The sequence below is a fragment of the Melospiza melodia genome, chromosome 14 (genome assembly GCF_035770615.1).
Source record: "Melospiza melodia melodia isolate bMelMel2 chromosome 14, bMelMel2.pri, whole genome shotgun sequence".
NCBI classification, from domain to species: Eukaryota; Metazoa; Chordata; class Aves; order Passeriformes; family Passerellidae; genus Melospiza; species Melospiza melodia.
Genome location: NC_086207.1, coordinates 18280747 through 18308620, shown reverse-complemented (window position 1 = coordinate 18308620; position 27874 = coordinate 18280747). Strand labels below are relative to the sequence as shown.

Sequence of the window (27874 nt, the reverse complement as noted above, 5' to 3'; positions counted from 1 at the left end):
GAGGCACCGGCTGCGGCGGCCGCCGGGGGGGTGGGGGGCGGGGAAGGCGGCAGAAAAAAACACACGGAAAAAGACGCAAAACGAGGCGGCGGCAGCGGGGGCTGCGCGCCGGGGACACGTCGCCGGCTATCGAAAGCTGTCGATCGCCTCGTCCTTCCAGCTCCCCGCAGCATCGAGCCCGCGGAGACCCCCCCGGTGCGGCCGGTACATGAGGGGCACGGCCCGGCCGCAGCCCAGCCGAGCCGCCGCAGGGCAGGGAGCGCCCCGAGCCGCCGCCGCCGCCGGAGCCCCGAGCGCTGCGCCCCGAGACAGAGCCTGCCCCGACCCCGCCGGGCGACCCGGGAGAGCCGCTTAAACACCTTCCATGGGGGAGAGAGGAGCCCGGCCGGCCGCGCCTTCCCCTCCCTGCCGGAGGCTGCTGCGCTGCTGAGGTAAAACCCCTCCTGCCTTGCCCGGCTCGAGCGAGGGCGGGGGACGCGCGGGGCACCCACAGCCCGGCCCCGCTGGATGCCGAGTGCCTGAGGAGGGAGCGCGATCCGGGGGCTCGCTGGGCTGCGGGAGCCGCGATTCCCGGGGAAGGAGGCGAGCCCCGCACCACAAAACACCCCCCCGGCAGCAGAGAGCGAGAAAAAAACCTCCTTCCCCTTCCTCCTGCACAACTCGCTGTCCCCTCCCTTCCCTTTCCCGAACGGTGAACGCTGATTTCTGAGATGAAAACCTTCCTCCTCGGACAGTCAGGACTCATATGAAGGACACGCAAATATTGGATCATAAATAAGAAGCGAGTCTGGCGAGCTCAGAAACCCAGCCCAGAAGGAGCAGCATCAAGAATCCACCCTTCTCCTGCACAACTCACTCCCCACCCAACACACAGAGAATACTGATTTCCTGAGATAAGATCTTACCCCTTTAAACAACCACACACACGCACACACACGGTGTATATTATTGCTAAATATAATAGGTTAAACCCAGCAGCACGGGATAAAGCCTCTTCTGCGACTCACTCCCCCATTTCACCCTTTTGAATGCTGAGATCCTGAGGTAAATTTTTCCCTTGTCCACAGCAAAGACTCTTTTTGAACAGGACACAAATATATATTAGATTATAGAGATGTATTAAATTATTCCAGATTTAAATCTATTTTTTGCTGCCAAGGGGTTGAGGGACCAGACGTCATTGTATTTTTTTTTCTTCCCTCTTAACTCATTTATGGGCGAGTCAAGGCTGCTGAGGAGGAAAAAAACAGGATAGTTAGAATCTCTTTATCCTTATTTCCCAGAAGCTTATTCTCTCATTGCTGTGCATTTCCTTTAGAAAAAGGAAACCTCTTATTTTGTGAACCAAAGATTTATTTTTCCCTTCCTCCTGGCCAAAGGAAGGAAACGGACGCAAATTGACACATTGAACTAGTTGAAGAGATCTATCTTTTGCAAAAAGAAAAGAAAAAAATAAAAAAGCAAACATCTTTATCCAAATCTGAAATAAATAGCGTGGAGGGAGACACTGGAATATCTAGCGAAAACCAGGATACTTGCTAATCTTGCCTCACAGAGGACAAGCTAAACACTAAACATCAACTTGTTCTTACAGGGAGGATTCAAACCCTAAATATAATAAATGGGGGATTACGGGTTTGGAGTGTTAGTGCAAAACAACACTGGAAATAAGTCAGCTTTTCCAGTCAGATTTCATCCACATCTGCAGCCTCCACACCATCATCAAAATGCAACCCCCAGCCCTGCTGCTTTTATAAATAATAACACAGCTGCCAATGGCAGTAATGCTGGGTCAGCTTGGCTCTTTCCTGCTCCAGCTGCCCATAATATTCAGGATGAGATTCTGGGGTCAGAAAAATCTAAAACTCAGCAACAGGAAAAGCAAGAGTCCCTAGAAAAACAGCAGCTTTCCCCTGGTCAAAGTCAGGAAGCAGGCATGCTCTCTGAACCCGAGAAAGCTAAAACTGAAGAAAACCAGGGCGATAATTCTTCAGAGAATGGCAATGGGAAGGAGAAAATAAGAATAGAATCGCCGGTTTTAACAGGATTCGATTACCAAGAGGCTTCGGGGCTCGGTACTTCGACACAGCCCTTGACATCCACCGCATCTTCTCTGACTGGTTTTAGTAACTGGTCTGCAGCTATTGCTCCTTCTTCTTCTACAATAATCAATGAAGATGCAAGTTTTTTCCACCAGGGAGGGGTCCCTACTGCCTCAGCTAATAATGGTGCTCTGCTGTTTCAGAATTTCCCACATCACGTCAGCCCTGGCTTTGGCGGTAGCTTTTCCCCCCAGATCGGACCCCTCTCTCAGCACCACCCTCATCACCCCCATTTCCAGCATCATCACAATCAGCATCAGCAACAGAGGAGGTCTCCTGCCAGTCCTCACCCACCTCCATTCACACACAGAAATGCTGCTTTTAATCAGTTGCCTCATTTGGCCAATAATCTGAACAAGCCACCTTCTCCGTGGAGCAGCTACCAAAGCCCATCGCCCAGCCCGTCCTCCTGGAGCCCCGGCGGCGGCGGCTACGGCGGCTGGGGAGGCTCCCAGGGCCGAGACCACCGCCGGGGACTGAACGGAGGCATCACCCCCTTGAACTCCATCTCGCCCTTAAAGAAGAATTTTGCAAGTAATCATATCCAGCTGCAGAAGTATGCACGACCCAGCTCGGCCTTCGCTCCCAAATCCTGGATGGATGACAGCTTGAACAGAGCTGACAACATTTTTCCCTTTCAGGTGAGCGCACTCTGTTGTCTCCATAAAAAAACCCTAAAAAACCAAATCTCCCCAAAGAGCATTAAAATGCCCTGGTTGTGGGATTTCTGTGCTTGCAACTGAAAAAAACCATATGGCCAACTTAAAATGTCATAGTGGGAATGATCCTCCAAGCTGTGATTCATGGGTTTTTTTTTTTTAAAGTGATGGTCATAAATATCTATTGCACACCAGCTATCTGTATTGGCCACTTTGCTTCAGCATAACACTTACACACAGAAATAGCCAGTGGAGAAATTCACTGACAATATTTCAACAAAGAGGAAAAAGGAAAAAAAAAGTGCCTGGTGGAGTATGAGAGATCTGAGGCCTTTGAAGGCATTCAGCAATGTACCACATCTGAGAAAAAGTATGGAGTGATTTTATTTGGTTTTACAGTATCACATGGGCTTGCAGTGCAACATAATTTTTGTAGCATTTTTTGGGGAAAACTTTGCTTTCTACAAATAATGGTAATCAGTGCAGTTTGCTCTCCTCAGGAATGGCAGCAAATTTTGGTTACAGGCCATTAAATCAGCACTAAAAATAGATGTGGATGAGATCAGTTGGTGGTCTCCTGTATTTTGCTGTGGCCTTCTCCTGGCAGGAGGCAGGTTGTCTGGCAGCTCAGCCTCTCCTTCTGGGCTGACTTGTTATGAATTTGAAAAGAACTGTATAATGTTGAACCTAATTTGCAGTAGGAATTAAACCAGAAGTCCCCTTCTTTTCATCTGACCACCAGTTAAACCCAGCTTTTATGTGTGTGTGCGCCTTTTGTAAACTCCTTTAGGGTGAATTAAAAGACCCAAGAGTTCTTTTACATTTCCAGGGTTGTTTTTCAAGCTCTTCAAATGAGGGCAAAAGTAAAATTCTCAACGTGATTGCAGTATTTCTTGCCATGCTGCAAGAACTGGGGTGACCTACTTAAATACAATTTCAAAGATACAAACTGTGCAATGTGTCTCATGATGTGAAGAAACAGAAATACATTTAAGAGTGACTTTGTGGATGTGGGGATAGTTGGGTTCTTTGCAGACTGCAGGTTTTTGGTGGTGTGCAGGCCCTGCTGACAGCACAGCAGCTGCTGGCAATAACTTTCCTTCAGAACCTTTTTTTCTACTGCAGTGCTACTGACTGCTTCACTATCAGGTAGAGCCCTTCCAAATTTAGAAAGCAAAGTAATAATTGATTTTAATGTCAGGATTTATAATGAATATAATGAAGCTGTGGCCAGCATACCCAATTTATCCAGTGAAAGCATTAGGAAAAGGGACCCAGCTGGAGCTGGTCTTTTTTCAGCCTCACTGCAGCGAGCCTTGGCTCACGGTTTGATTCACTCTGTACCCTGACACGTAGCTGATGTTGAGAGTGACAGAATGAGATCAAGTGTGTCCTTGCTGCTGTGTGTAAGCCCCAAATATATACACAGGCAGAGCAATGTGCTTGGATTGGCATCAAGGAAATTGCAGGAAACTGGCAAAGTCAACCTTGACTTCTGGATGGTGTTCCAGACACAGAATAGCAGACACACGTAGTTTGATCATGGTAAAGAAATCATTTTGGTGTAGCATGTTGGTGTCTGTTTACATAAACACTCTGATGGAGCTGTACATGTCAAGACCAAGTCTGACACTGCTTCATGCCAAGAAAAGGGAAGTGTGGAGGGAAGTGCTCTCCAGCCTGTTACCATCACTTGTGTGAGGAAGAGGGCAGGGCAGCAGAGCAGGACTTCAGCACCGCAGCCCTAGAAAGATGTTGATTAATTTTGAAGCCATCTTGGACAACTTTTTTTTTTAATTTTGTATAAAATCTTTAGCTCCTTTGGTCACTTTAGCTGAGTGTTGAAAGCACGGTGAATTTTTGAATCACTGGAAACAAATGATGTAAAATTTGACCTTAGATGTCTTTTTATTTTTTTTCTTGACTATGCTGATTCTATTCCTGACTCAAAGCAGAATTTTGCTTATTACGTATTTGTGTTCATGCATCTCTCTCTGTCTTTCTCTCTCTCTCTCTGCCCCTGAAGTATCCTTGCTGATGCAATCATGTACTGGACAAGGCTATTTTGTTACTGGAATCTTCTTAGATTCCTGTTTAGGAAATAATTGAAAGCTGTCTTTGCTGCAGCAACATAATGGAGTAATTTGATACAACAATCCCTTTCATTTAATATTTATGTTTTGCTGCTTAAATCATTAACAAGTGGTGCTGCAATCTAGTGAAAATGAGTTTCTTTAGAAGGCAAAATGTAAACCAGCAATTGCAAATATTTGGGCATTGCTTTCTTTTTTTCTTTTCCTCAGAGGTTGTGTCTATTCCAGAGCCTGGTGGCACACAGGATTCTGGCTGTGTTTTGATGGAAATCTTGGGGTGACCAGGACTAAGAGCTCTTTTCCTCTTTGGAGAGGCTGGCATCACATAATTTCCCTGTGAGCCACTGATGTGAACTCCTGCTCCCTTCAAACATCCCTGCCCATCCCATGGGATGAAATGGGTGCTCCAAATGGTGCAGATGAAAGGAAAATACTGTGGTGATCAGTTTGATAACCTTGCAATTTGATGATGCCTTGCCTGGGCACTGAGAGCTGCATGCAAACCCTGTGCTCTGTGCTCTGAGTGTTTTGCATTTGGAATCCTGTCTCCTGCAATTCCCAAACCACACTGGCCGCAGGAACCTCTTTCAGGGATGGAACTGGCAGCAAGGTCAGAGAAGACTTAACCAGATCTGTTAATGAAATTAAGTTTTGATGTTGTGCTTTAGCCACTGGGCAGGCTCCCCCCTTCAAAGATCTTTTGAAAAGAGAAAAGCCATTGTTCTTTGTGTGTTCGTTTGAAAAGGAAATGGTCTCCAAATGAAAAAATGGTTCCTGAATTCAAATTAAAAAGCAAAAAAACAGAGTCTTTTGGCTCTCACAGCCTTCCATGAGAATTAATATATGAAAATGCTTTGAGTGGGACTGTGGCACCTTCCCAAGTTAGTGATTTTTAAGAATAATTCCTTGTCCTTCTCTCCCAGCAGCAGTGACAAAGTTGGTGCTCAGTAATTGCGTTTTACGGCAGCGCTGCCTTCAAGATTGTTTTGGCTTTCCTTTGGCTGTGTACTTGCACTTCCTCATGAGTGGAACATCCTGCCTGTTATGCAATGCATAAATCTTGCTTTGATAGGCATTTCCAGCTTTCCAGATCTCATCTTCAGTGCGTGAGGATGTTTTTTAAATGGCTCTCTGAAGGCACAAGCGAGTGAAGCAATAGTGCTCAGCTTTCTGTAAAAATGCTTAAAAAGAATTTGTGTTTCTTCCTGGAATCAGGCTCGAAAATAACTGCCCATTTCAAAGAATTTTGTACATGAGAGCAGTTCATTGTATCCACTTGTTCAAAATGTTTTTTCCTTTCTTCCCCAGTGGCTGGTTTCCAGGTATATAACCCCTTCCAAATGCAGCCAGGGCCTGTGCCAGGGAGACTTGCTCTTCCCCCAGGCAGATATGGAATGTTTGAGAAAACACATTCGTGATTACAAAACGTGTTTGAATTCCGACCTCTACGTCAGCATTTGTTTGCCCATAGAAATGGCCTGATTTAATAAGTGCATTAAACAAATTCACAGGGAGCTGGAATTAAAAAAATAGCCTCTTGAGTGAGTTTGCCAAACTTTCCTCTTGAAGGGATCTTGCAAATAAATTTCTTTGCTGTTCTTTGTTTTAATATTTGGGTTTGAGGAACCTTTTCATAACTCACGATGGCTGGCTGCACAAAAAGAGCTTATTTGTTTTGCAGAATTTAATTTTTTTTATTCTAGCAGCAGCAATTATTCCCAATAATTTCAAGGTATTACTTGAAAACAGGGCAAATCCTTGAAGCTGGGATTTTAAACCCGTTCCCCCATTTTTGTGTAACTCCATCAGCTGTGCAGTAATTAGTGTTTTGTGTGCTGTTCCCCACAGCTACTGATCTGTGGGATTAGCAGCACTCTAATGTGGTATGACATGCACAAGTTAAGTGCTGTGGAAGTTAACACTGTTCTTGTTTTATAAACTTACTACTGACGTTCATACTTGGGCTTTGGCCCTCCTGTGTGGTTTTGACCTCAGGGTTTCTGTTTAAAGAGAGCTTTTGTTAAGAAGCTATTTGAATTATGTTTGTCTTTTTCCTAGGATTAAAAGGAGTACTCTTATTAAGCATTTTGCTTTGAAAGTTGCAGCCCAGCAAAGAATGAGAATGTAAGATATTGTGGAAGATGCATGATAAACTTAATGTGCAGCCAAAATAGAATCACACATTACAAACATTTCCAGTAAAGGTTTGTCATTTCTAGCACTTAAAAAGTTGGACTAAACTTTGTGTTTTGTGCCACTTCATTTTTCCAGCTCTTATTGTTCCCTGGTGAAGCTATAAAAGATGATCTGGGCAGAATGCAGCAACATCCTTTCAGGAAAAACCTGTTTATTCAAAGCCTTTAATTCTGGAATACAGGGTGCTGGGAAGGAGGAGAAGCTTCCCCAGAAGCAGAATCCAGTCCAAATTTGTGTTGCAATTGAAAGAGAAATGTGGAAGTTGTATTTATGATGATAAATATGGTGATACTGTGCCTGAGACATGTGGCTGTGGAGTTGTGGGAAATGGGAACAGGGTTTCAGAAAGTTTCAGGCTTCTCATGCTGTAATTAAGGTACAAATGTAGCTGTGAGGTTTTTGATTTGGACAAAGATTTCAATATCTAAAACAAGCCCCACTTTTACAACTACACCTGCTCCATAAATGCTGATCAATAAATTGCTTCATGCAATGACATCTTTTGCATTATTATTGATGCCTTGGACTTCAACCTTATTTTGAGTGTTCAAACCTTGATTTTTTGGTGCACTTTGGGATTTACCACTGGGAGGCCCATCCTGGGAAGTGCTCTCAGGTTCTGGCATCTTAATTAAATTATTCAGGTGAAGGTAATGCTGTGGGTGCAGGCTAAATATAGTGACTTTATAAAGAGCTAGTAGTTAAATTAAATGTGCATTTTTCTGATGTGCAGGAGAATTAATGCATGGGATTTTTAAATTCAAAGTATGATCTTCCTGTAAAGGAAAAATTCCTGTGGAATTTCTTTTGCATGGGAGGATGACCCAGTGTATATCAGACATGTTATGCACCAAGTGACTTTCTTTAGGGATGAGAAATAAAATTATAATAGGGATTAGAATTTAATTGTTTTGTAGGCAGAGATGGCCAGGGTAGAGTTCACAAATGGTTTGTTGGTCATTGTAGACGTTTACAGGCTCAAGAAGTCATTTTTCCCCAGATCTGGAGGCTGTCACCTCTTGTACATTGTGCAGACAGCTCTGCTTATTCCAAATTATGTTTAATGAATCTCTTCTGGGATGTTGGCTGAAATTTTCAACACAGTCATGTATTAAGACTGCAGGTTGATTTCTTTCTTTTTGGTTGTTTTGTGGCTTTAGTTTGTTTAATTTGCTTTGTGCTTTGTTTGTTTGGGTTTTCTTTTTTGAAGTTTTTATTGTGGCCTCGTGTTTACCTGATGTCTGTATGATTCAGTTCTATTTGAGCCCTCTGATAAAGCAACATTTTAGACACCCTAAACAAACTTGTGTAAAGCCAAGTTCTTTTAGAACCCAGGTAAATAATACCAGGCTGTGGTTGCCACATTTTGTTACTGAATTGTACATATTCTGCTTTAGTCCAGGGTAGTCATTACCCCTGTATATTTTATTTATCAATAAATAAGTGCAAAGCAGCAATCCAGCTCCAAAGCACTGTAACTTTGTGAATTGCTTCATTAAAACCATCACCATATTGTTATTAATTTTCTCTACACGAAATCTTTTAAAGAAAACATTTTTTTCCTAAGTTCAGTGTGGTTTATGTGCTAAATAAGTAATATATATCTGAGAGAAGCTCACATTTAGCTACTGGTTTGTATTCAATGTTTTGATTATTAGAGCTATTTTTGGATTAATTATTAGAGCTATTAGATGGATTAGCTATTATTTAGATGGATTATTAAAGCTATTTTTGGATTAGAGCTTTTTGGATGAAATGCAGAGTTATAAATTTCTTCAGAGGTTTGGCCACCCCCACTAACCTTCACCAGCCTTTATTTTTTTTTAGGTGCATAATAAATGGATATATTTCAGATATGGTTCTGTCTTACAAGATAAGACTGATGAAATCTGTGCTGCTGTTTTCAAAGTAGTTTCACTATAAAAATGACTTTAATTTGTATAAAATTCTCAAAACTACCAATGGTGACTTTCTCTATCTCTAGTAACGTTCAACCTGTCAATGCAAATAATCAACTAAATGAATGGATTTTTTTTAATATTAAGCACTGTGCAGACCTGTGACCCAGCTGAGCTTGGCACCTTGGCTGGGTTTTATTTAGGCCTGATATCTTTTCACTGGGTTGATGTACAGAGTCTTCCTCATCTATGCCAAGTTTTAGCCCTTCCTCCTTTTCCTGGGAGGGAAATATCAGCAGTTAATCTGTTGTATCACTGTGCAGGGTTGTGTTTTAAAGTGTTTGCTGTGTGATTTGCAGCTTAAGGACCTCACCCTGGAAAAGGGACAGCTTGTGGTTCACTTGAAAAGGAAAATAAATTCCTCAGCACCAAAAGCTTCCATTGGAGAATGCACTTCCTTGTGAGCCAACCAGTTCAATTCCATTTTGTCCCTTCCAATGTTTAAATTCTCTGTTCTCAGTATTAAAAATGAGCATTGCAGCAGCTCAGGCCAACATAACACAGATATTTTAGAGAGAAGAGAGTTGCTTCAGGCTCAGGTGCTCGGCCCAATAAACTGGGAATTGCTTGGCCTGGGTCACTTCCTTTGTGTCTCTCACACAACTGAAATGGGAAGTGCCACAATTCCACAAAGATTTGGAATTACTGAGGTTCTGCACTTGGTGAAATTCGAGTTTTGTAGCTGTCCATGGGGTGGGCTTGAGGTTAACACAAGAATTCAGGAAGGAGAAGCTGCTGAGGGACATCAGGTTTGCAGTAAATGCTCCCACCTGTGTTTTAGGCTATTTTTGTCATTTTCTGAGGACTGCTGGAAATGCAGAGGTTGCCTTTTAATTTAATATCCATTCCTGAGTTACTCAGCTGTTGGATCCTAATGGATCCAAAACCTGAGGGCTTGTTCTCACTCCTGCTGAGGGATTTTAATGTAACTAGACTTTGAAATAGGTAAGAAATAGCAATGTTTAAACCAAACCAATAAATTAAATCTGCTAGGACAGGCAGAAAACTGTAGGAAATCTCTGAAAGAAAAGCACAAAATTGAAGGATTTGAACGTTGCTGATATTTTCTCTAAGGTGCCTCAATTATCTTGTAATAGAAATGACCAAGGAAATCAATCCTGTGGGGAGACAGGGCAGTGCTGTGCTTTTTATAGCAAATTTGATATTTGCTAGACTTAATAAAGGAACTGGTTCCAAACTCTGGCCTTTTTAATGCTATTTGAGACACAGCACATCCGGGTTGGAATACGTGGCCTGTTCTGTCTCAGTAATAAACTGTTCTGAAGAGAGGAAAAATACCAGGAAATTCGATTGAAAAATGGTATTTTTTAGTGATCAAAATGTAATTTACAACTTGGAAATGGATCAGGAGCTGGTGAGTTCCTGCTCTTGGAATGGTTTGAGGTATTTAAAGTCCAGAATGAGGGATCAGTGAAATCAGGAATGGCCCTTGCAACACACAATCACTGCTGCTTCAGCACTGAAATAAAGCACTTTATAACTCACCACTGCCTTTCAAAATATTCCAAGCTGGATCTGTGTGCTTTGGAGAAATTTCAGCTTCACAGCCAGTGTTAGGGACAAAAAACACACTCAGTGCTGGAATAACAAGAGTTGTGGAGAAGGAAAAGAGCAAAAATGTCCAAAATTTCTCTTGTTTGAACAGAGACTTCCCAATGCTTGAGCTCTGTTCAGAGGGAATTCCTTAGAACAGGAATGAAATAAAATCTTTAAAGCTGATGGTAGAGAGCTTCTTGGACAAAAAAAAATTAAACTCAGGGTAGATTATTGTAATTGTATAAAATTCTATCCAAATCCAAATGTATAAATACACAGAAAGTGCGGATTGTGAATAATGTTGGGAATTAAAGTGATTTTTGCCTCCTTTTGGAACCTTTTATGATCCTGTAAAGATTGCAAAGATTACAAGGAATTTCAGTTATTCTGAATTTGCCAATTAAATTAAAGCAGTGCCAGGATATTTCACATTGTGTTTTGCGTCTATCCCATCAGATTTGTACTGTGTGGAATTTATTGTTTGGTTGAGGAAAGTCTGACCTGGGCATGAGTACAATGATTGCTTTGGTTAATTGGAAGGAGAAATAGTTGATGTTAGACTTCATTGGTTATTGTTAGATTATTATAGATCAGATTCATATTTAATAATATTGTAATTTTTAATATTCACCTATTAGAGGAAATTTGTAATATTCATCTATCCTTTGGTATATGGTTTTGCCTTAATTTTTGCTTAATTCTGCTGTGTTTATGTAGAAGAAATTGGAAGTTTTTGTGTTTTAGGTGCTTGTTTTTAACACTGGCTCTGTTTGTGTTTTCTTGCAGGATCGCACGAGGACTTTTGACATGCACTCACTGGAGAACTCCCTAATTGACATAATGAGGGCTGAAAATGATTCACTGAAAGGTAAATTTAGACAGAGACTATTTCCTGCAGCAAATAACTGGGGAGAGGGGGTTACTGAAAATAAGAGACTGCAGTTGTGGGTAGGAAAGGTGAATTTCCCTTGTGCACCTGATGGGATTTTTGGTTGTGTGAATGAAGCAGTTTCAGCACAGGAGCTCTGAGGGTGTCTGTGCTTGTCCAGAGCAGTGCAGAGCACAAGCACAGGCTGACCTGTTGTGTTGTTGGCCAGGAGTTTTGATCAACCTCAGGAACCTTGTGCAGCTCAGCAAGAAGTAATTTTTTGCCTAATAGGGTTTTCTTGATGAAGTCATAGTTTTTTCTGTCATGGGAAAGAATAAGGTTTATCCATGTCCTTTGAGAAAAACAGAGTATTTAGTCTTTTTTTACTTTTTTGGAACCATTGGGAAAGGAAAAGGGAGATTGAAATTATTTGTGATTCATCTCCCTTTTTTCCTTTTGTTTTTTGGCAAAGGTAGTTGTGCTTTGGAAATACCTCAGCTTAAAAAGTATTCAAAATATTGTCTGCACATAATTTTGTATGAATAAAAACTGCTTATGGTCAACAATTCAGAGCTGTAGTTTCATGTCCTGTAGGATGAGTAATCCATTGCAGTTCAGTGGTTACATGTATGAGTGGAGCAGTCAAATTCTCACACACACTTCTTATCTAACCACTCACTTTTGTTACCAGTCATGAGACCACTAAAAGAAAAACAAACCTGCACTGGTGGTTTCTGCAAGTAAATTCCTTTTGATATCAAGGCTTGTGGTCGTAATGAAATCTGACTTGTTTTAATAGTGATTCTTGCTCCAAAGACCAACCTTTGATAAACTGGCAAGAACTTGTGTTTGTTGCCTTCTCTGTGGTCTGGAAATGCAACTTGAGATTGCCATCCCCAGAGCTGTGCAGAAATTCAGTGTGGGGAGAAACACCACAAAATATTTCCCTGTTGAAATGACAGGGAGAGCCTGACGTGGATGAAAGTGATGCCAGATGAATTAAAACCCCAAAATACCTTCCCTCCTTATGCAGTGGGGACCAGGTTTTTGTTAATACCAAGTATTAACAGCTTTTATTTGGTTTATTTTCTGTCTGGCAATATCCTGCATCCCCAGAATTGCATATAGAACCAAGAGTGAGGTGTTCTTCCTTGACTGAGCACCTGGGATTTGACCCAAAACTTTCTATCCAAGTGCCAGGCACTCCCAAACCAGGTCACAGCTCTGAAATCTGGCCCAAGGTGACGTGGCCATGGGACAAATAAAATCTCCCTTTAAATCTGAATTCAACAATTCAGCTTCATATGCATTTATGGTCAGCTGCTAAGCAAGGGTACTTCTGAAAGCAGCTTGATGTTTAGTTTAAATGCTTTGAAAAGGTTCTTTGCAGTTGAAATATTTCTTTTTGAGTGCTTAGCATGTTTTAAGAGTGATGGAATAAGTATGTCAGCGAGGAATACAAATAGTTCTGCCACACATTAATTCCTGCTTTAGCCTGAGTGTTAATCCCCTCTACAGAGTCATCTGTGGCTTCTCCAAAGTTCTGTGTGCCTTGTCTCACACTGAGACACAGGGATAGCAGTCAGGTCCTGGGCTGCCTTAGATTCCTTGTGAATTATTCTGTTTCACAGTTAACTGTTATATAACTGTACAGAAAAAAAAAAGCCTCAAAGCCAGGATGAGACATTTAAGTGACTTTCCATAAAATACTTTGTTGTGAAGCCTCATTTCTCAAGGCTCTCCTCAGCAAGAACATGAACTTTGCTTGCAGAGAAGTGTTTAGTGCCTGAATTGGGCCGTGCTGCTCTGGCACAGCACTCAGTGACTTAATTCCTGTCGGGTATTTAAGGAATGGATCTTTATTGAAGCCAGCATCCGCCGGGCCGTGCTAACTGCAGAGATCATCCCTGCCTAGGGTGGGGTCTGCAAGGAGAGGAAATACCTTCAGTTAAACCGACTGATACAGCTGGAAAAAAACTGTAAACTGCTGGGACAAAACATTCCACATCAGGCCTGGAGTGGGGCTGCTGATCATGAGCCCTTTGTGTTTATTTTCCATCTGCTAGCACAGATCCTGTCTCATGTTTTCTCTTTTCTTGCCCCATCTTTATTTAAAACTCGGATATAGAAATCTTTAAATAGGACAAATTATGGCTGTCAGCTCAAATCTTGTTTGCTGTTTCAAACACCTGCATTTAAATCAGCAGCAGCTCCATAAGAAGTTTTTCAGTTTGCATTTTAAATGGGTTAATCAGTACATGCAGTGCTTTGAACTAAAGTTGGATACTCTCAGAAAGGAAAAGCCTCTGGGTTTGAGACTTTAAAAATAGCCTGGGCAAGACAGTAATAAAACATACTGTGGAGAGCAAGCTCAGAATGGCACGGAAATAATTCAGATGATCTAATAGGTCTCACTGCTATCTTGTGAGAGGTTTAATCCTGCCTCAGCTTGAGTTTAGTGTGTGACACTAACAGCACCCCCTTCACATTGTCATGGGCTGCCAGAGAAAGAGGAACTGTGTAAAACACCCCTTCAAAGCAACTGGGAAATGGGCATGGTGAGAGGCATCAGCCACAGTTTGGAACCTGCTGGCTCTGGGACATCATTTCCATCTTTAAATGATCTGTTCAGAGCAGCAGGCTGGGAATTCTGTAATAAAACCAGAAGTAGGAATTCTTCCAAATGTAACAAAATCCATCCATGCTGTGTTCTTTGTGGCTGAGGTGATTAAGCTGTGCTAGCCTTGGATTTGTTTAGGTCAGTAATAATTACATTCTTAGCTTGTCTTGCTGTATAAAATAAATAATATTTTCTGCATGAGGTTAAAAGGTGAATCTTGCAGTGATTCAGTACACTCAGCATTACCTTTTAATGCTTTGAGTAGGCATTTTACCATTTTCTCCCCTTCTTTTAAGGTATATTTTTATCCCTGCTCAAATCCTCTTCCTTTGCTGAGCAGCTGCCATTTCAATATGTTATTTTTATCCAGCCCAGTGAGTGTGCTGCGTGCTGCACAGCCAATGTCAGCCTGCAGAAGCCTTTCCCTGGAGACTTAATTGCATCTTCTTCACAATGAACTCGGCCTCCCTGAGCTGAGCCCGGGATCCAGAGCCTGATTTTTGAATCTGGGCCTTCCAGATGGCAATTTGAGCATAACTGTAATAGTAGTAGATTGACTAAATATTTCCTTGTTAAGTGACACTGAAATGTCTTTAAATGCTTTATGACTGGTTTGCTAGTGAAATATCCAATATTTCAGTTCACCATATCAGGTTATTGCCTGGAAATGATGCAAGGTGGGAGGGATGAAAGCAGCAGGCCAGGACATCTGCTTCCAGCGCTGCAAAGCCCTCCTGTAAAATCTGGGTGTGAACAGCTCAGTGTCTGCAGGAATCCTGTGCTGTGACATAGTCTGAAAAACTGAACACACTTTGCACAAAAGGAAAGGGTTAGGATTGGGGTAAGGTAGAACAGCAGCCCTAAATTTTAATTTTGAAAAGGCAGAATGCTGCGAAGTTGCACCATTCAGGATCTCTCTGAGCAAGCAGAGAGACCAAGCTGTATTTTCAAATCATCAGCCCCTTAATATTAACCTGGAAAACCATGGCAGAATTGAAGAAAATATGTAAACCTTATAAAATGTTCTTTGATGAAACAGATCCAAATAGTTTTGAGAGCTTTTTTGAATACTGGGTAAGAATCTGAACTGGTTGGTTTTTTTCCAAGCTGTATGGGTTATGCAGCATATTCATAATAATGGAGTAGAATGGGACATTTGGGTTTCTGTGTGATCAGGAATATTAATGAGAAACTGCTGAGAATCAATCCCAGTTGTCTTTAGGGAAGTTCAGGGTCCTTTATATATGCACAGGACAAAATCTGACCTCTTTTAAAATGTAAAATTATAGATTGTGAGGTTTTTTACAGCTGCTGTGGTGGTTGCACCTCAGACTTTGGGGTTGATCTCCTTGGCCAGAACCTAAGGGTTGCTCATTTGCAATTTTTTAATGTATCCAGCTTCAAATGAAATGAACAAACCTTTCCTTTCAGGCTGTTCAGGTTTGCCTTCATTTTCTTTGGAAACTGTTGATGAGTTAATGTCTGAATGTTTCATTCCCAGGATCTTCCTGAATTTTACCTCTTATGCCAGGAAAGGCTAATAGGATTTGCAGGCCTGAGTGCCTATTAATTAAGAGGAAAATGAATTGTTTTACTAGGTCAAAATATTGCAGAACTGGGTCTAACAGCACTGAACCCAAGCCCATGCTGAGGGAGCTGGGATGGGGGAAATTTTGTGGGAATTTTATTTGAAATCAGCTGTTCCCATTCCTGTTGCAATCCACTAATTTCAGGCGGGTTACAGTAGAAGTATTACAACTTTTGCTCTTCTATATTCTAAAGTATTAACAAGCAAGGGCCCACTTTCTTTCCAAATGCAGCTAATATTCAAAATCTGGGGACAATACTCAATATTTTATTTTTTAATTAAGTGGAGTGTTTGTTGAATTTTCCCTGCCTTCCCAATATCTGGGATTTATCACAGCTTTTGTTCAGAAACAGCCAACAATTTTGTAAGAGAATGAAATCACCTGGGCAACAGGAAGGGACTAAAATTTTCTATTAATAAACACTGAGATCAGATTCACAGATTGGATTTGAACCTGCCACAGAAGTAATGGATACAAACCATACATAATTTATGATTTTACACTCATTACCTCCTAAATTTCCAGTCATTTAAATGAACATTTGGGTTTGAGGCTTCAACAAAATTGTTCAGAAGAGATGCTGGATTTGGTGAGGGTTAGAAAGGTAAAAAAAGATTGGGAAGAATAAAATCAGGTCTGAAAGTTGCAGAAGAAAAGGGGGAAAAAGGGAAAAGGGGGAATTGGCTTTAGGTAGTGCACAGGGAGGAAAGATCTGCAGTGAGGAGAGACTCCAGGAGCTGGGCCTGGTCAGTGTGGAGAGGGGCTCCCATTAATCCCCATAAACACCTCCAGGGGTGTCAGGGGATGGGGCCAGACAAGAATTCCTGGGCAGCTGAACCTTTCTGATCGTATGTGTTATAGAAATGCTGCTTTTGACAAGGCACATATCAAACAATCATCAAGCAACTCTGTTTTACTTCACCCCTGCAGGATTTCGAGGTGGGAAATGTTGATTTATGCTCTGTCCAAAAGGGAGCCACAGGGTATTGATGGAACCACCCTTTGAGAGCAGGAAATTCCTTTTTCTGCCACCTCAGAGCTGTACAAAAATCCCAGGGTTTTCTGATCTTAATCCAATTTGGGCATCAGTGTGAGAATTCCTGTGCAGTTCACAGGAGCAGACCTGTGTTTTTGTGTCCACTCATTTCTCCCAGGCCCCTTGCCATGCTGTCCCATCTCCAGAGCCTGCTGGAAAATTAAATGCCTCTCATACTTCTCAGACAAGATATTTCCTTGGAATGTACATGCTGTAAATGATGTGGCAGTCAGAGCTCTTTAAAACACAGCAAAACATTGAAATAGTGCTGAATATTTTCATGTCTACCTCGGTGATTTGATCTTCAGAAGTGGTACAGCCAACAAAATCGTTCTGAGTGCCGTGACAGCAGCCTTGCTAATCTGATTAAAACCTTTCTAGGGTTTTCTTGCTTTCTTTTTTATATTTGTGGCCTCGTGAAATTAATTCCATCCCTTTTTTTTTTTAGAAGTGTGTTTAATCTTCTGCTTTGTTTCATGTCACTGTCCACCAAGTAGGTTTTGGTTTGGGTTTTTTGGGTTTTCTTTTCTGAATTCTTGCTTTGATAATCTCTGACCATTCTGGATCATCTTCAAAGCTGTCTTTAATTTGGAGCTGTATTTCATGAGTGGTGTCTGTTCCTTGTTTTAGAAGGCACTGAACTCTCCTGCCTCCCTGCCCAAACTGCTCAAACTACCTGGCTTTTTGCTTTTTGCTCACTTTGTTCATTTTTTGCCTTGATGTTGAATCGTTTGAGTCTTTTGTCAGCCACGTTTTGCATGATTTCTGCTGTCATGCTTGTGAGCCTTGAAATGGCATGAAAGGAGCAGGAAGAAAAGCCTGAAGTGCTTTTCTTAAAACTGGAGTTAAAGAAATGGGTGTAATGAGAAAGGAGATTTTTGAGCAAAATAAGGAGGTGAGTGCTGAGGTGTGAGTGTAAAAGGGGAAACTTTGGTCCTAAGAAAGTCATAACTTCTTTTGTCATGGGCAGTCATTGCTTATACCCAAGAGTGACTAAAATCTGAATTTTGCATCAATTATTTAAGATACCTCAAGAAAGAATCATATCATGATGCATATAGAATTTTTGTATTGAGTACCCACTTATTTAAATCCAGAATGATAACAGCTATTGCTGAGATGACTTTGAAAACACATTTTAGAGTAGATTTACCATCCTTGGCTTAGTGCTTTGTGTGTTGGAATGCAGGCTGCTCAGCTGGGAGGGCAGGTTTTTTCCACTCAGTGTTGGTGGTGGGGCTGGCAGGTGAGTGCAGTGCTGCCTCCACACAGGCACATGGCAAATGAGGTGCAGGGAGTGCTATTTCAGCTTTACTCAGAAATCCCATTAGCAGGAATCCAGCTCAGCACTCACACTGGGTGTGAGGAAAGGATAAATGTTGTGCATGGAATGTGGGGATACTTATATAAATATGTACTTGTAGAAATATGTGCTTAAATAAATCCTGCTGGTGCCTGGTTCTGTGCAGCACTTTTGAAATCCAGGCAGGGGAAATGGGGATTCTTTTAAAATAATGTTTTCATTTTCTCTTCCCATTTGGATTGGTGTGGGGAAGTGTGTAGTACAGTTTTGTCAGATGTTAAAGGAAAATGAGTGTCCTACCTGTGCTCTTCACTGGAAAAATGGGGAAATGTTCCAGTGCAGATTGAGTGTGCTCCATCACAGAACCATGGAATGGGCTGGGTTGGGAGGGATTTAGAGCCCACCCAGTGCCACCCCTGCCATGGCAGGGACACCTCCCACTGTCCCAGGCTGCTCCAGTTCCCATCCAGGACTGCCATGGATCCAGGGGCAGCCCCAGCTGTGCCAGGGCCTGCCCACCCTCCCAGGGAACAATTCCTGCCCAATATCCCATCCATCCCTGCCCTCTGGCAGTGGGAAAACATTCCCCCTTGTCCTGGAGCTCCATCCCTGGGAAATTGTCCCTCTCCTTGTTCCTTGTTGGCTCCTTGAGGCACAGTTAGGTCACCCCAAATCCTTCTCTTCCCCAGGCTGAACAATCTCACTTGCCTCAGCCTTTCCTCATGGGTTCTGTTGACTTGCTTGTGCTCCTGTTCCCTTCTTGTTTGGGAGTGAATTAAGAGGATGGTTAAAAAAGGAACCAAGGCCTCGTGTTGCATTCCAGGCTGTCTTGTGATCATTCCTTCCACAGACAAAAATAAGTTGCTTTGAACCTATTCTTGTACTTAAGGAACTGCAGGTTTAGATCTTGCAGTGTAAATGCAGCTCTTGCCAGTCACGGGCAGGTGATGCAGGAAAAAGCCTGGACAGAATTCCTGGTCAGGAATTGCTGATGGGGTGGACAGACACCAGAGCTCCTGGGGGAAATGCTGCATATAGAGAGGCCAGGAGCACAGTGACAAACCATGACAGCAGAAATTTGGGGAGGTTTTACACCTTCTCATAAGTTGTTCAATAAATTCTCTACTTGGTTCAATAAATTGTTCTTGTCACTTTCAAGATAAATTTTATCTAGCAATTTTTAGCATGTGACATCCCATTCCTCCCTTCCCTCCTGTCAGAAATTCTGTCATTAATGAAGTTACCACGTTTGAAGTTGTTTTGTGGCTGAGAAGCTGATTCCTGTAATGCTTTTCCTTCTCCCAGCTGCAAACTCTGCCTTTCATTCCTTATTTTTCAAGTGAATACAGTAATACTTGAAGTGTTCAAAAGATAAATGCTGCCAATTATTCCATATCATAAACTGGAAGATGTATTGAGGCAAAAGATGGGATGTTTTTATAACTTGGTGTCTATTTTGCAGCAGTCATACATGAATATAAAATGAAGCTCAGTGCCATGAGCAGCAGGGTGCCTGCTCTCCTGAAATTCAGGATAATTCCAACTAACATCCAGTCTCCTCATGCTGGTTGTGCTCCATGATTTGCTCCTCTGCTTTTGCTTTCTTATCTCACACCCTGTGGGGGATCCTGGAGAAGAGTTGTAATCAAATACATACAATATTTAAAGCTCCCACTTAAGTTGATTTGCAGTATCCCACTGGAATATAATTGGAATTAAGGAGCAAATATTGATCCCTGGTAGACAAAGCTGGAGCTGTGTCCAGGATTTGTAGCAGGTTGGTTTAGGAGATTTCTCTGTGTTCTGTTGTTTTATAGCAAAGAAACTTCAAAGTTGCCTTTGAAGCTTCTGTAGTTTTGAGATGAAGGAGCCTGAATTGGGTTTGTCACATTTCAGGGGTAGTTGAGTGCTTGTGGAAAGGGAGGAAAATCCTGTCTGGAGGTGCCTTCAGTCCAGGGGCTCTGTTGGTGTGACAGAGCAGCAGAGCAGTGACACTGCTGCTGGGTTCACAGCCCTCACACAAACTGAACTCAGCGTTTCCAGAGTTCATCTTTTTACCCCATTTCCCCTTCACCCTTAGGCTTGAGCTGTGCCCATCCCTGGAGGGGTCCAAGGCAGGCCTGGATGTGGCACTCAGTGCTCTGGGCTGGGTGACAAAACTGGGATCAGTCACAGCTTGGACTCAGTGGCCTTGGAGGCCTTTTCCAACCCAAATGATCCAGTAATTCTGGAAGCATGTCCAGGGCTTTTTGGCTCAGTGGGCCAACCCAGGAGCTCCTGGCAGAGCTGGGTTTGGAGCAGGGGTGGCAGGGTTGCAGCAGGATGGTCCCTCCTGTCCCTGCCTGGGAGTCAGGGGGTGCCAGGGGCTGGAAGGGACCTCTGGAGAGCATCCCTGCCCAGGCAGGCTCACCTGGAGCAGGTGGCACAGGGACACATCCAGGTGGCTTTGGAAAGTCTCCAGAGAGGGAGAAGAGTGTGGAGGCTTCTTCCCCCCAAGGGTAATTCTTTCCTGCCTGTGACTGCCCCATCTCTCAGTGGGGCAGATTTTCTTCAGGCAGATGAAAGCCCTAAAACCTCGCAGCTCATTGCACAAGCCTTGGAAACAGAAACTTTGCTTTCAGCGTTCTCAGCCTCCCTCCAGCCCTGCTTATTTGATGTAGAAAGTTGTCAACACTCCCTGTTTGCAGCTATTATGCTGAGAATCTGCTTCCTGCCACTCACTCAGGTTCTACCTTTCTACCATGTGAACCCAATTAATTCAACATAATCACAGGTAAAACAGTGTTACTTACCAAAGGATTGTGCAGGATGATTCTCCACAGGGTTTCTGAAGGAAAGAAACCTGTTTGCTTTTTGTCTGTCAGTTGTTTTGTGACAGTGACCTGGAATTGAAAATTAAAGATTCTAGTCAGACCTGTACTTGAGTGCTATGGAATAACAGAAACTTCATTTTGTTCCTGTTCTTGACAGAAGGAATGGTAAATACTTGTCTTGAGGCATCTGGCTTTACTTGAAATAAAGCATAATATTTGCATCTACAATAGTACTCCTGTTTTTCAGCATTTGTTTGGACATTTTGGACATAAGGTAGAGCTGTATTTAACAACATGTTTTTTAGAATCTCTTTTTACATTGTGTTTCTTCAAAAGTAAATTAAGAGGAAAAGTACAAGTTTTGGCAACTCTGCTGCTTAATTTTGCAGACTTAGTAATTCCAAAGGTGCTAATCCTTGGTTTTACTGTGCAGCAAAATTTAGGCTTCTTTGCTGGTTTCATGCTGACTTTGACGTTGCTGAAAGTGTGTGAAATATACATTCTTCAGATGTACAGAGCTGCTTCATTTTTGTAGGACTGTTTTAAGATTAATAAAATATTATTGGAATAGTTTTCACTCTTTGAAGTTTGGTAGTGCTTGAAATCCACAAAAAAGGGAATATCTCATATTCCCTTTTAGTGTCTTGGTTTAGAAAACCATTTTTAGGACATGGATCTCATCTGACAGTGTCAGAGATGGCTGGGACTGTGAAATGCAAAGTTCTGACACGGAATACATTCACTGTCAGTGCAGATTTGTTAGCATTTTGTTCACTTTATTCTGTATTGAGCATTTCTCCTGGATCAGGTGTCCTGGGCTGCAGCTCCACAGTCAGCATGCAGTAATTCCACATCATGTGCTTGCAATAATTTGCCTGGAATGAGATTAAGTGCCTGGACTGGGCAGCGTTTCTGCACACATGCAAATGTCTCAGTTAACACTCCTGGAACTGGTGACTGATCCTTTTGTGTGTGTTTTAGAACTGAAATCAAGGAATGCATCAAAAAGAGAACTTTTTATGCCTGCCTTAGAACCTCGGAGTCACAGAGTGGTTTGGGTTGGAAGGGAATTTAAAGATAATTTAATTTCATCCCCCTGCCATGGCAGGGACACCTTCCACCATCCCAGGGTGCTCCAGCCTGGCCTTGGGCTCTTCCAGGGATGGGGCAGCCTCAGCTTCTCTGTGCCAGGGCCTCCCCACCCTCACAGGAGATTAAATTCTTCCTAAAATTTAATCTAAACCTTCTCTCTGTGACTTTGAGGCTATTTCCCCTTGTCCCATCACTTCAGTTGAGGATAAACAACTTTCCATGACGTTATCTGCTTTCAAGCTGAAAGTGCCATCTAAGAATTAAATTGTAAGGGTCTATTAAATGAAAAGAAATATTTCTGTGGGTAAAACATGCAGGTAGATGAGATTTTCTATGTTCTGATTGAACAAAGTCTATCTAGCTCTCTGCAAAATCCCTGCTTGGGTGTCTAATTTTAATAGAGCTCATTTAAATATGCATTAAATAGAGATGTTCTTTAGAATTTTAACTTTTCTTCCCTTGGTTTGGTTAAGGAGATGTTTCATTTGTTCCCTGGTGAAACAGGGCTTGAGGTGACCTTACAGAACCTCTTGTGAAATGTCCTCCTACCTGTGGCAACCATGTGATCCGTGTGAAATGTGTTGTGAAATACAAAGTGATGATAAAATCTCCCTCTGGAGTGAGAACCAGCCCTGCCTGCCCTCAGAGAGTACTGGGGGGAAAAGGCACTAAAATATTGGAGTTCATGTTTGTCATGGCCTCATGCACAGAGTTGGCAATCTTGATATAATTCAAAGTACAGTTCAGTGTAAAAAATGTAGGAAAAAAGCTCTGCTGGTATAATGGCTAAAGCAGATTGTGCTGCAGTTATTTTTCTAGAATTTAAAAGTAAAATTCAGGCAAGTCAAAATGTTTTCTCTGGTAGATTCAAGGATATCCAGCTCACTTTTAGAAATAATCCTGTGGAGCTTTGATGTTTCTGTTTCTGTAAGTCTTTAGGGAAACAAAAGACAGCCTGGCCCCAAATCACCTTTCCAGTTTCAGTGAGAGCCTGAAACTCTGTGATATTGGTCAGATTTACTTTCCAACAAAAACAACTGCTCACCAATGTTAGCAACAATAGAGAAAACCTTATTATACCCCTTAAAAAAAAAAAAGAAAATCTGGCATCTGACACTTTTCTCCATTTATGAAATATTTGACAAACAGCTGCTGATGGTATAAATGGAAAATACACCTGGAATCAGCAAGAACCAGGTGCCCAACCTGGGCACACTTTGTTCAGCACAAACTTGAAGCAGGTTTGGGGTTTGAGTGATTTGGGATCCCTGCAGCATTTTCAGGGTTTTTCAGCAGAATGTGTTTGTGGGGTTATACCCAATGTGCTGACAGGTTTTGTGATGCTTCTTCCTCTAGAGGGAAGAGAGCTCAGCACATTTAATTGGAGGTATAGACACAAAATATATGAATTTTAAAAGGAGAAAGGGAGGGGGCCAGGAGCCCATTAAGTGTCTCAAATGAGGAGAGGACAAATCAAATCTGAGTGGGTTGCTTATTCCTGATGTTCCTTGAAATGAAAGTAAAAGCAGCAGATTTTGATCATTGACTTTCTCTATGGCTTCATTTCCAACACAGAAATAAAGGGAGTGCTGAAGGGACAAAATAATTGAAGCAGCTGCTAATAGAATTTTAAATTTCAGGCTGATTTTATTGGCAAAACATCTCTTTATTGGTTATTAATGAGCAGTTGAACCAGTTGCACGAACACTTTGTATTTTTAGGTTTTGTAGCAAAATTCTTGCTCAGATATCTCACGAGATAAATAAATCTTGGGCTCTTTATGCAATTATCTGAAGCACTGAAGACATGGGGAAGGGAAAAGCAGCTTTGAGGAATCCAAACCAAGGCTGCAGTTGTCTCATTTCCCAGCAAAGGATGAGCCAGTGTTGTGATGTACAAATTAAACCTTTTCCTGTGTTGGTGGCAGTTCAAGGCTTCATTTGTGCAGCAGCTTAGCTGGGTACTGGTGTAGCAAAGCCTTCTCTTAATCTGAATTTCTGAAAGCCAGAAGGGGGGACTCAGCTGCCTTCCTGGCCTGCCAAGAGAGCATTCCTTGCCTCAATGCTGTTTGTATTTCACAGAGTTTCACATTGTGTGAAATTAATGGCGTGTGATGAACCCTGCATGCAGGGAGCAGAGAAAGTTTGTATCTGTGCTGTGCTGGGCCAGTTTATAAACTGTGGCTCCTGAGAAATGTTTTGAAATGTCAGATGTTGGTATTTTGCGGCTTAGATGTGAAGCAAACGCTGAAAACAAGAGGCGAATTAAGAAGAGGAAGAGGGAAAAAAAATCATAGTATTTGGTTCTCCAAACCTAGTGTTTGGCACCTAGCTGGTGGCTGAGCTTTTTTGGGGTGTTTTTTGTCCTGGTAAAGGAGGAGAGTCCTGTTGTGTGGAGGCTGTGAGGAGTGCCCTGGCTGAGCTGAGGTCTCACAGCCACACTGCACTCGTGCCTGGCTGCTGGGGCCAGCAGTGAGTGTACAGAGAGAAGGAGGCTCTGTGGTTTTGTCAGTAATTCAGAAACCACAAGCAGGATTTTTCTGGCTTTATAGGCAGAGCTGGCTTGGAGAGTGCTCCATGTGCTCCAAAACGTGCAAAGGCTGCTGGGCTCAGGCAGGGACACAGCAAGATTGCTGATGCTCTGTCATTTCCTTCCATTTCTCCTTTGAGGACTGTATCAGCCTCCTGCATTTCAAAATCCAAAATTACCATGGAAAAATTGTACTTGTAAAGGCCCTCAGCCTTTAAGATTCTCCCATAAAACCTTTGCCTCAAGAATGTCTGAAAACCAGGGTTAATTTGTGTTCTTGGTGTTAATTGTGAGTCTCTACCAGAGGAGAGAAATGATCTTATGGATGATAAATAATCATGAAGTAAATTGGATTGATACAATTTTTATTTGGAAAAGAGGAAATGACTCCTGTATTGTTGTGGTTTACAAATATTTAAATGCTTTAACTAATTGCCGGCCTCAATGTTGAATGGGGAAGCAAAATCAAACACATGATGTGCTCAGAGTTTCTCACAGCACTTGCCAGGAAGAATCCAAGTTTTGAAAACACTTGGCCTGCTTTCAGGAAGAGATTTTAATGAGATTAAAAGAGAAAGAATGTGCAAGTTTGATTAGAAAGTTTGGCCGTGCTCTGACAATGGGTTCTTGCAAGCCAGCACAGCAAATGCTCTTGTTTGTAGGGGTAGAATTGATTTCTTCTGAAACATGAAAAGTAGGAATGACTGGGTACCAAATTATTCCAGCACAGTGTCCTGGGTTAGTGTGAGAGAATCCATCCTGTTGGACACACTGCTGAGTCCAGAGGGCACCTTCAGTGGCCCAATTTTCTCCTTGATTTTTCAGTTTTTCAGCTGGTTATTTGCCAGTCAGAATTGAACCAAGGATTTTGTGGGTTGTGCAAAGCAACCTGATTTCAAAACAGAAAGTATCAGACCGATCTTTCCCTTTCCTTGTGTCAGGGCTTCTCCTGCAGCTTGGGTGGAGAGCAGTGTTGGAATATTCTGGAGCTTGGCAAGGCAGGGACAGCCTGGTGCATGAGGAAAGACCCATTTGCCTATAGGCACACCCCCAGGAACAGCTCAAATAAATAAATAAATGTGCAAATTTGGGGCTAAAATTGCTTCCAGAAGTCTCTTGGATTATCCACATGCACTTGGCCAGGCTCCTGTCACCGTGGTTTATCAGTAAGTAACAGAGCTGGGCTGAGGAGGCCATGGGCGGTGGGAGGGGCAGCTTGTGAACACTTATTTAAAATAACCTGCATCTGCAAAGGCTTGAGAATCACTGAGTCAGTATAAAGGCAATAAAACGAGGTCTTTTGGTCCTTATAACAATGATTGAAAGGCTGTTTTCTTTCTCATTTAACATGCAGCAAGGACATATGGGAGAAGGCGAGGTAACAATATTCCTCTTTAATTTTCTAATGTTGACAATGTCTCACGGGAGAAATAACATTCAGTTTTTACTAGAGGGCAAAGTCCAAACTTGAAGCTTATAAGGGAGCAGTTTCACATACATTTACATAGTCTGCATGCCATAAATCAGCATTTTAAGTGGATTAGGGAGTAGCTGAGCTGAAATGATCACAGTGGACATCACCTGGATGGTTTGTGACCCTGGGGGGCTGTGTTGCTGTGTTTGTGGGTGCGTGTGTTATGAATGCCAATGCTGGAGGAGTTTATTTTGGGAATTTTGGGTGCTGATGGAGCATAAACACAGTGCGTGTCTGACCTGCTGGGTTCAGTGTGTGTGGAGTCCTCCAGCAGCAGCTGAGGAGCCTGGGAAGGGGAGTTAGGTTTGGGAATTGCTCCCTCCCAACAATACCTGCAGGACTGGGGTCTGAAGAGATGAAACAAATCCCATGTGCAGCAGTTCCTTAGGGAAAAACAAGGCTGAAGTCAATATTACAATATTTTTATCACAGAAGGAATGAGGTTTGCCCAGCTACAGAGAGAGGCCTGATTATACTTGACTCTTATTTTTATTAAAGGTGTGTAAAAGATCCTTGAAATTTCAAATAAGGCAACCTGACAGAGCCTTCCATTTTTTATTCGTAGAAATTCTATGGACTGTGGATTTTATTACTTTTTTTTTTTCCTTTCAGCTTCTTAGCTGTTTGATTTTTGTCACAGAAAATGTCTGTATCTTGGTCAGATTTTCTGTTTTCAAGATGTTTTCCCTTTTAAAACCAAGTTCTTTCAAGGGGAGGAAGAAAAACCAGGATAAATTAACCTCACTAGTACATTTCTGTGTAGATTGGGATGAATCCTGAAAAAACAGACACAGTGTATCACATCATAGACAAAAGGAAATGTATCCTAGAACTTGTAGCACACCTCATTACTTACTCTCCCTATATATATTTATTCCTAAAATGCTCCTTAAATGAATAGAAGTCTCAGTTTGCTGTGTAGCTGTTGAATATTGGAATTAAAGAGGGAATTCATGGCAGAGAACAACTCCTGTGCTCTATTTATGTTATTATACAGTGGCATTTATAAGAACCTTATTTAAAAGAAATATTATTAAGGAACTCTATGATAAAGGATTGTCATAGAAAGATGCTGGACTGCAAGTGGAACATTTCTCATTTTACAACATTTTCTCTTAGAGTGAGGCCATTAACAAAACTCTTGTAACACTGAAGTAAAGTTGTAGGGGGCCAAAATTTTCAGTCTTTGCAGTAAATGACAGTGTAATGTTTTCATCAGGTTATTTTTGTTATTTACTAGTGGGTGGTTTATGATATGTTTTGATATCAGGTAATTTAAATGTGCAGTATATTTAACTGGTAGAATTCTTGTTTTCCCATTTTCACCTTGAAATTTTATCTGTTCCCTGGAAGAAGCTGTTCACTGGAAAATAGAATAGATGGCTTGATATTTTGAGAGCCCCAGAAACCAAATTGGCTGCTCCTTTCCCTTTTTGTACTTTTTAAAAGAAACCTCATTGGAAACACAAAATATTACGGAAAGCAGTCAGCTCGAGCACCCATTAGAAATCCTGGTTTGTTATGAGGAGGAACCTTTCCTCTGAAATGAAGCATTTGAGCTGCTGGATGATGCTGGAAACTGAAAGGGTGCAATGAAATCGAGAACATAACTGCTCATTCAGAGGGCAGATCACTCCCAGTTCTGCTGATGCAGCAACTGGTGCATTTTCCCCAATTATTCCAACAGTGTGCGCTTTGTTCTGTTAGTATGGTTTTTTTTCCCTGTTTCTCTTTTTTTCCACCCCGCTCTCCAGGTCAGTCCTCGCTGTTCCCCATGGAGGATGGGTTCCTGGACGATGGGCGCGGGGATCAGAGCCTGCACAGCGGCCTGGGCTCCCCGCACTGCTTCTCGCACCAGAACGGGGAGCGCGTGGAGCGCTACTCCCGCAAGGTCTTTGTGGGGGGGCTGCCTCCCGACATCGATGAAGGTAAACCCCCCCCGGGGCTCAGCCCTCGCTCTGCCAGCTCAGGGGTGGCTGTGCTCC

The 27874-nt window shown here is 42.2% G+C and overlaps 1 protein-coding gene across 2 annotated transcripts in view; it reads left to right on the top strand.

Moving 5' to 3' along the window:
- Window positions 1-277: 277 nt before the first annotated feature.
- Window positions 278-27874, top strand: part of CPEB4 (cytoplasmic polyadenylation element binding protein 4) — a 37600-nt gene continuing 10003 nt past the window's right edge. The window contains exons 1-4 of one of the 2 annotated variants that reach the window (XM_063169035.1): window positions 278-2743; window positions 11352-11433; window positions 25770-25793; window positions 27644-27817. In XM_063169035.1, the coding sequence (XP_063025105.1) occupies window positions 1622-2743; window positions 11352-11433; window positions 25770-25793; window positions 27644-27817 (1402 nt within the window). In that variant the 5' untranslated portion in view covers window positions 278-1621. The remainder of the gene's footprint in view (window positions 2744-11351; window positions 11434-25769; window positions 25794-27643; window positions 27818-27874) is intronic. The other variant, XM_063169036.1, reaches the window with a different exon arrangement.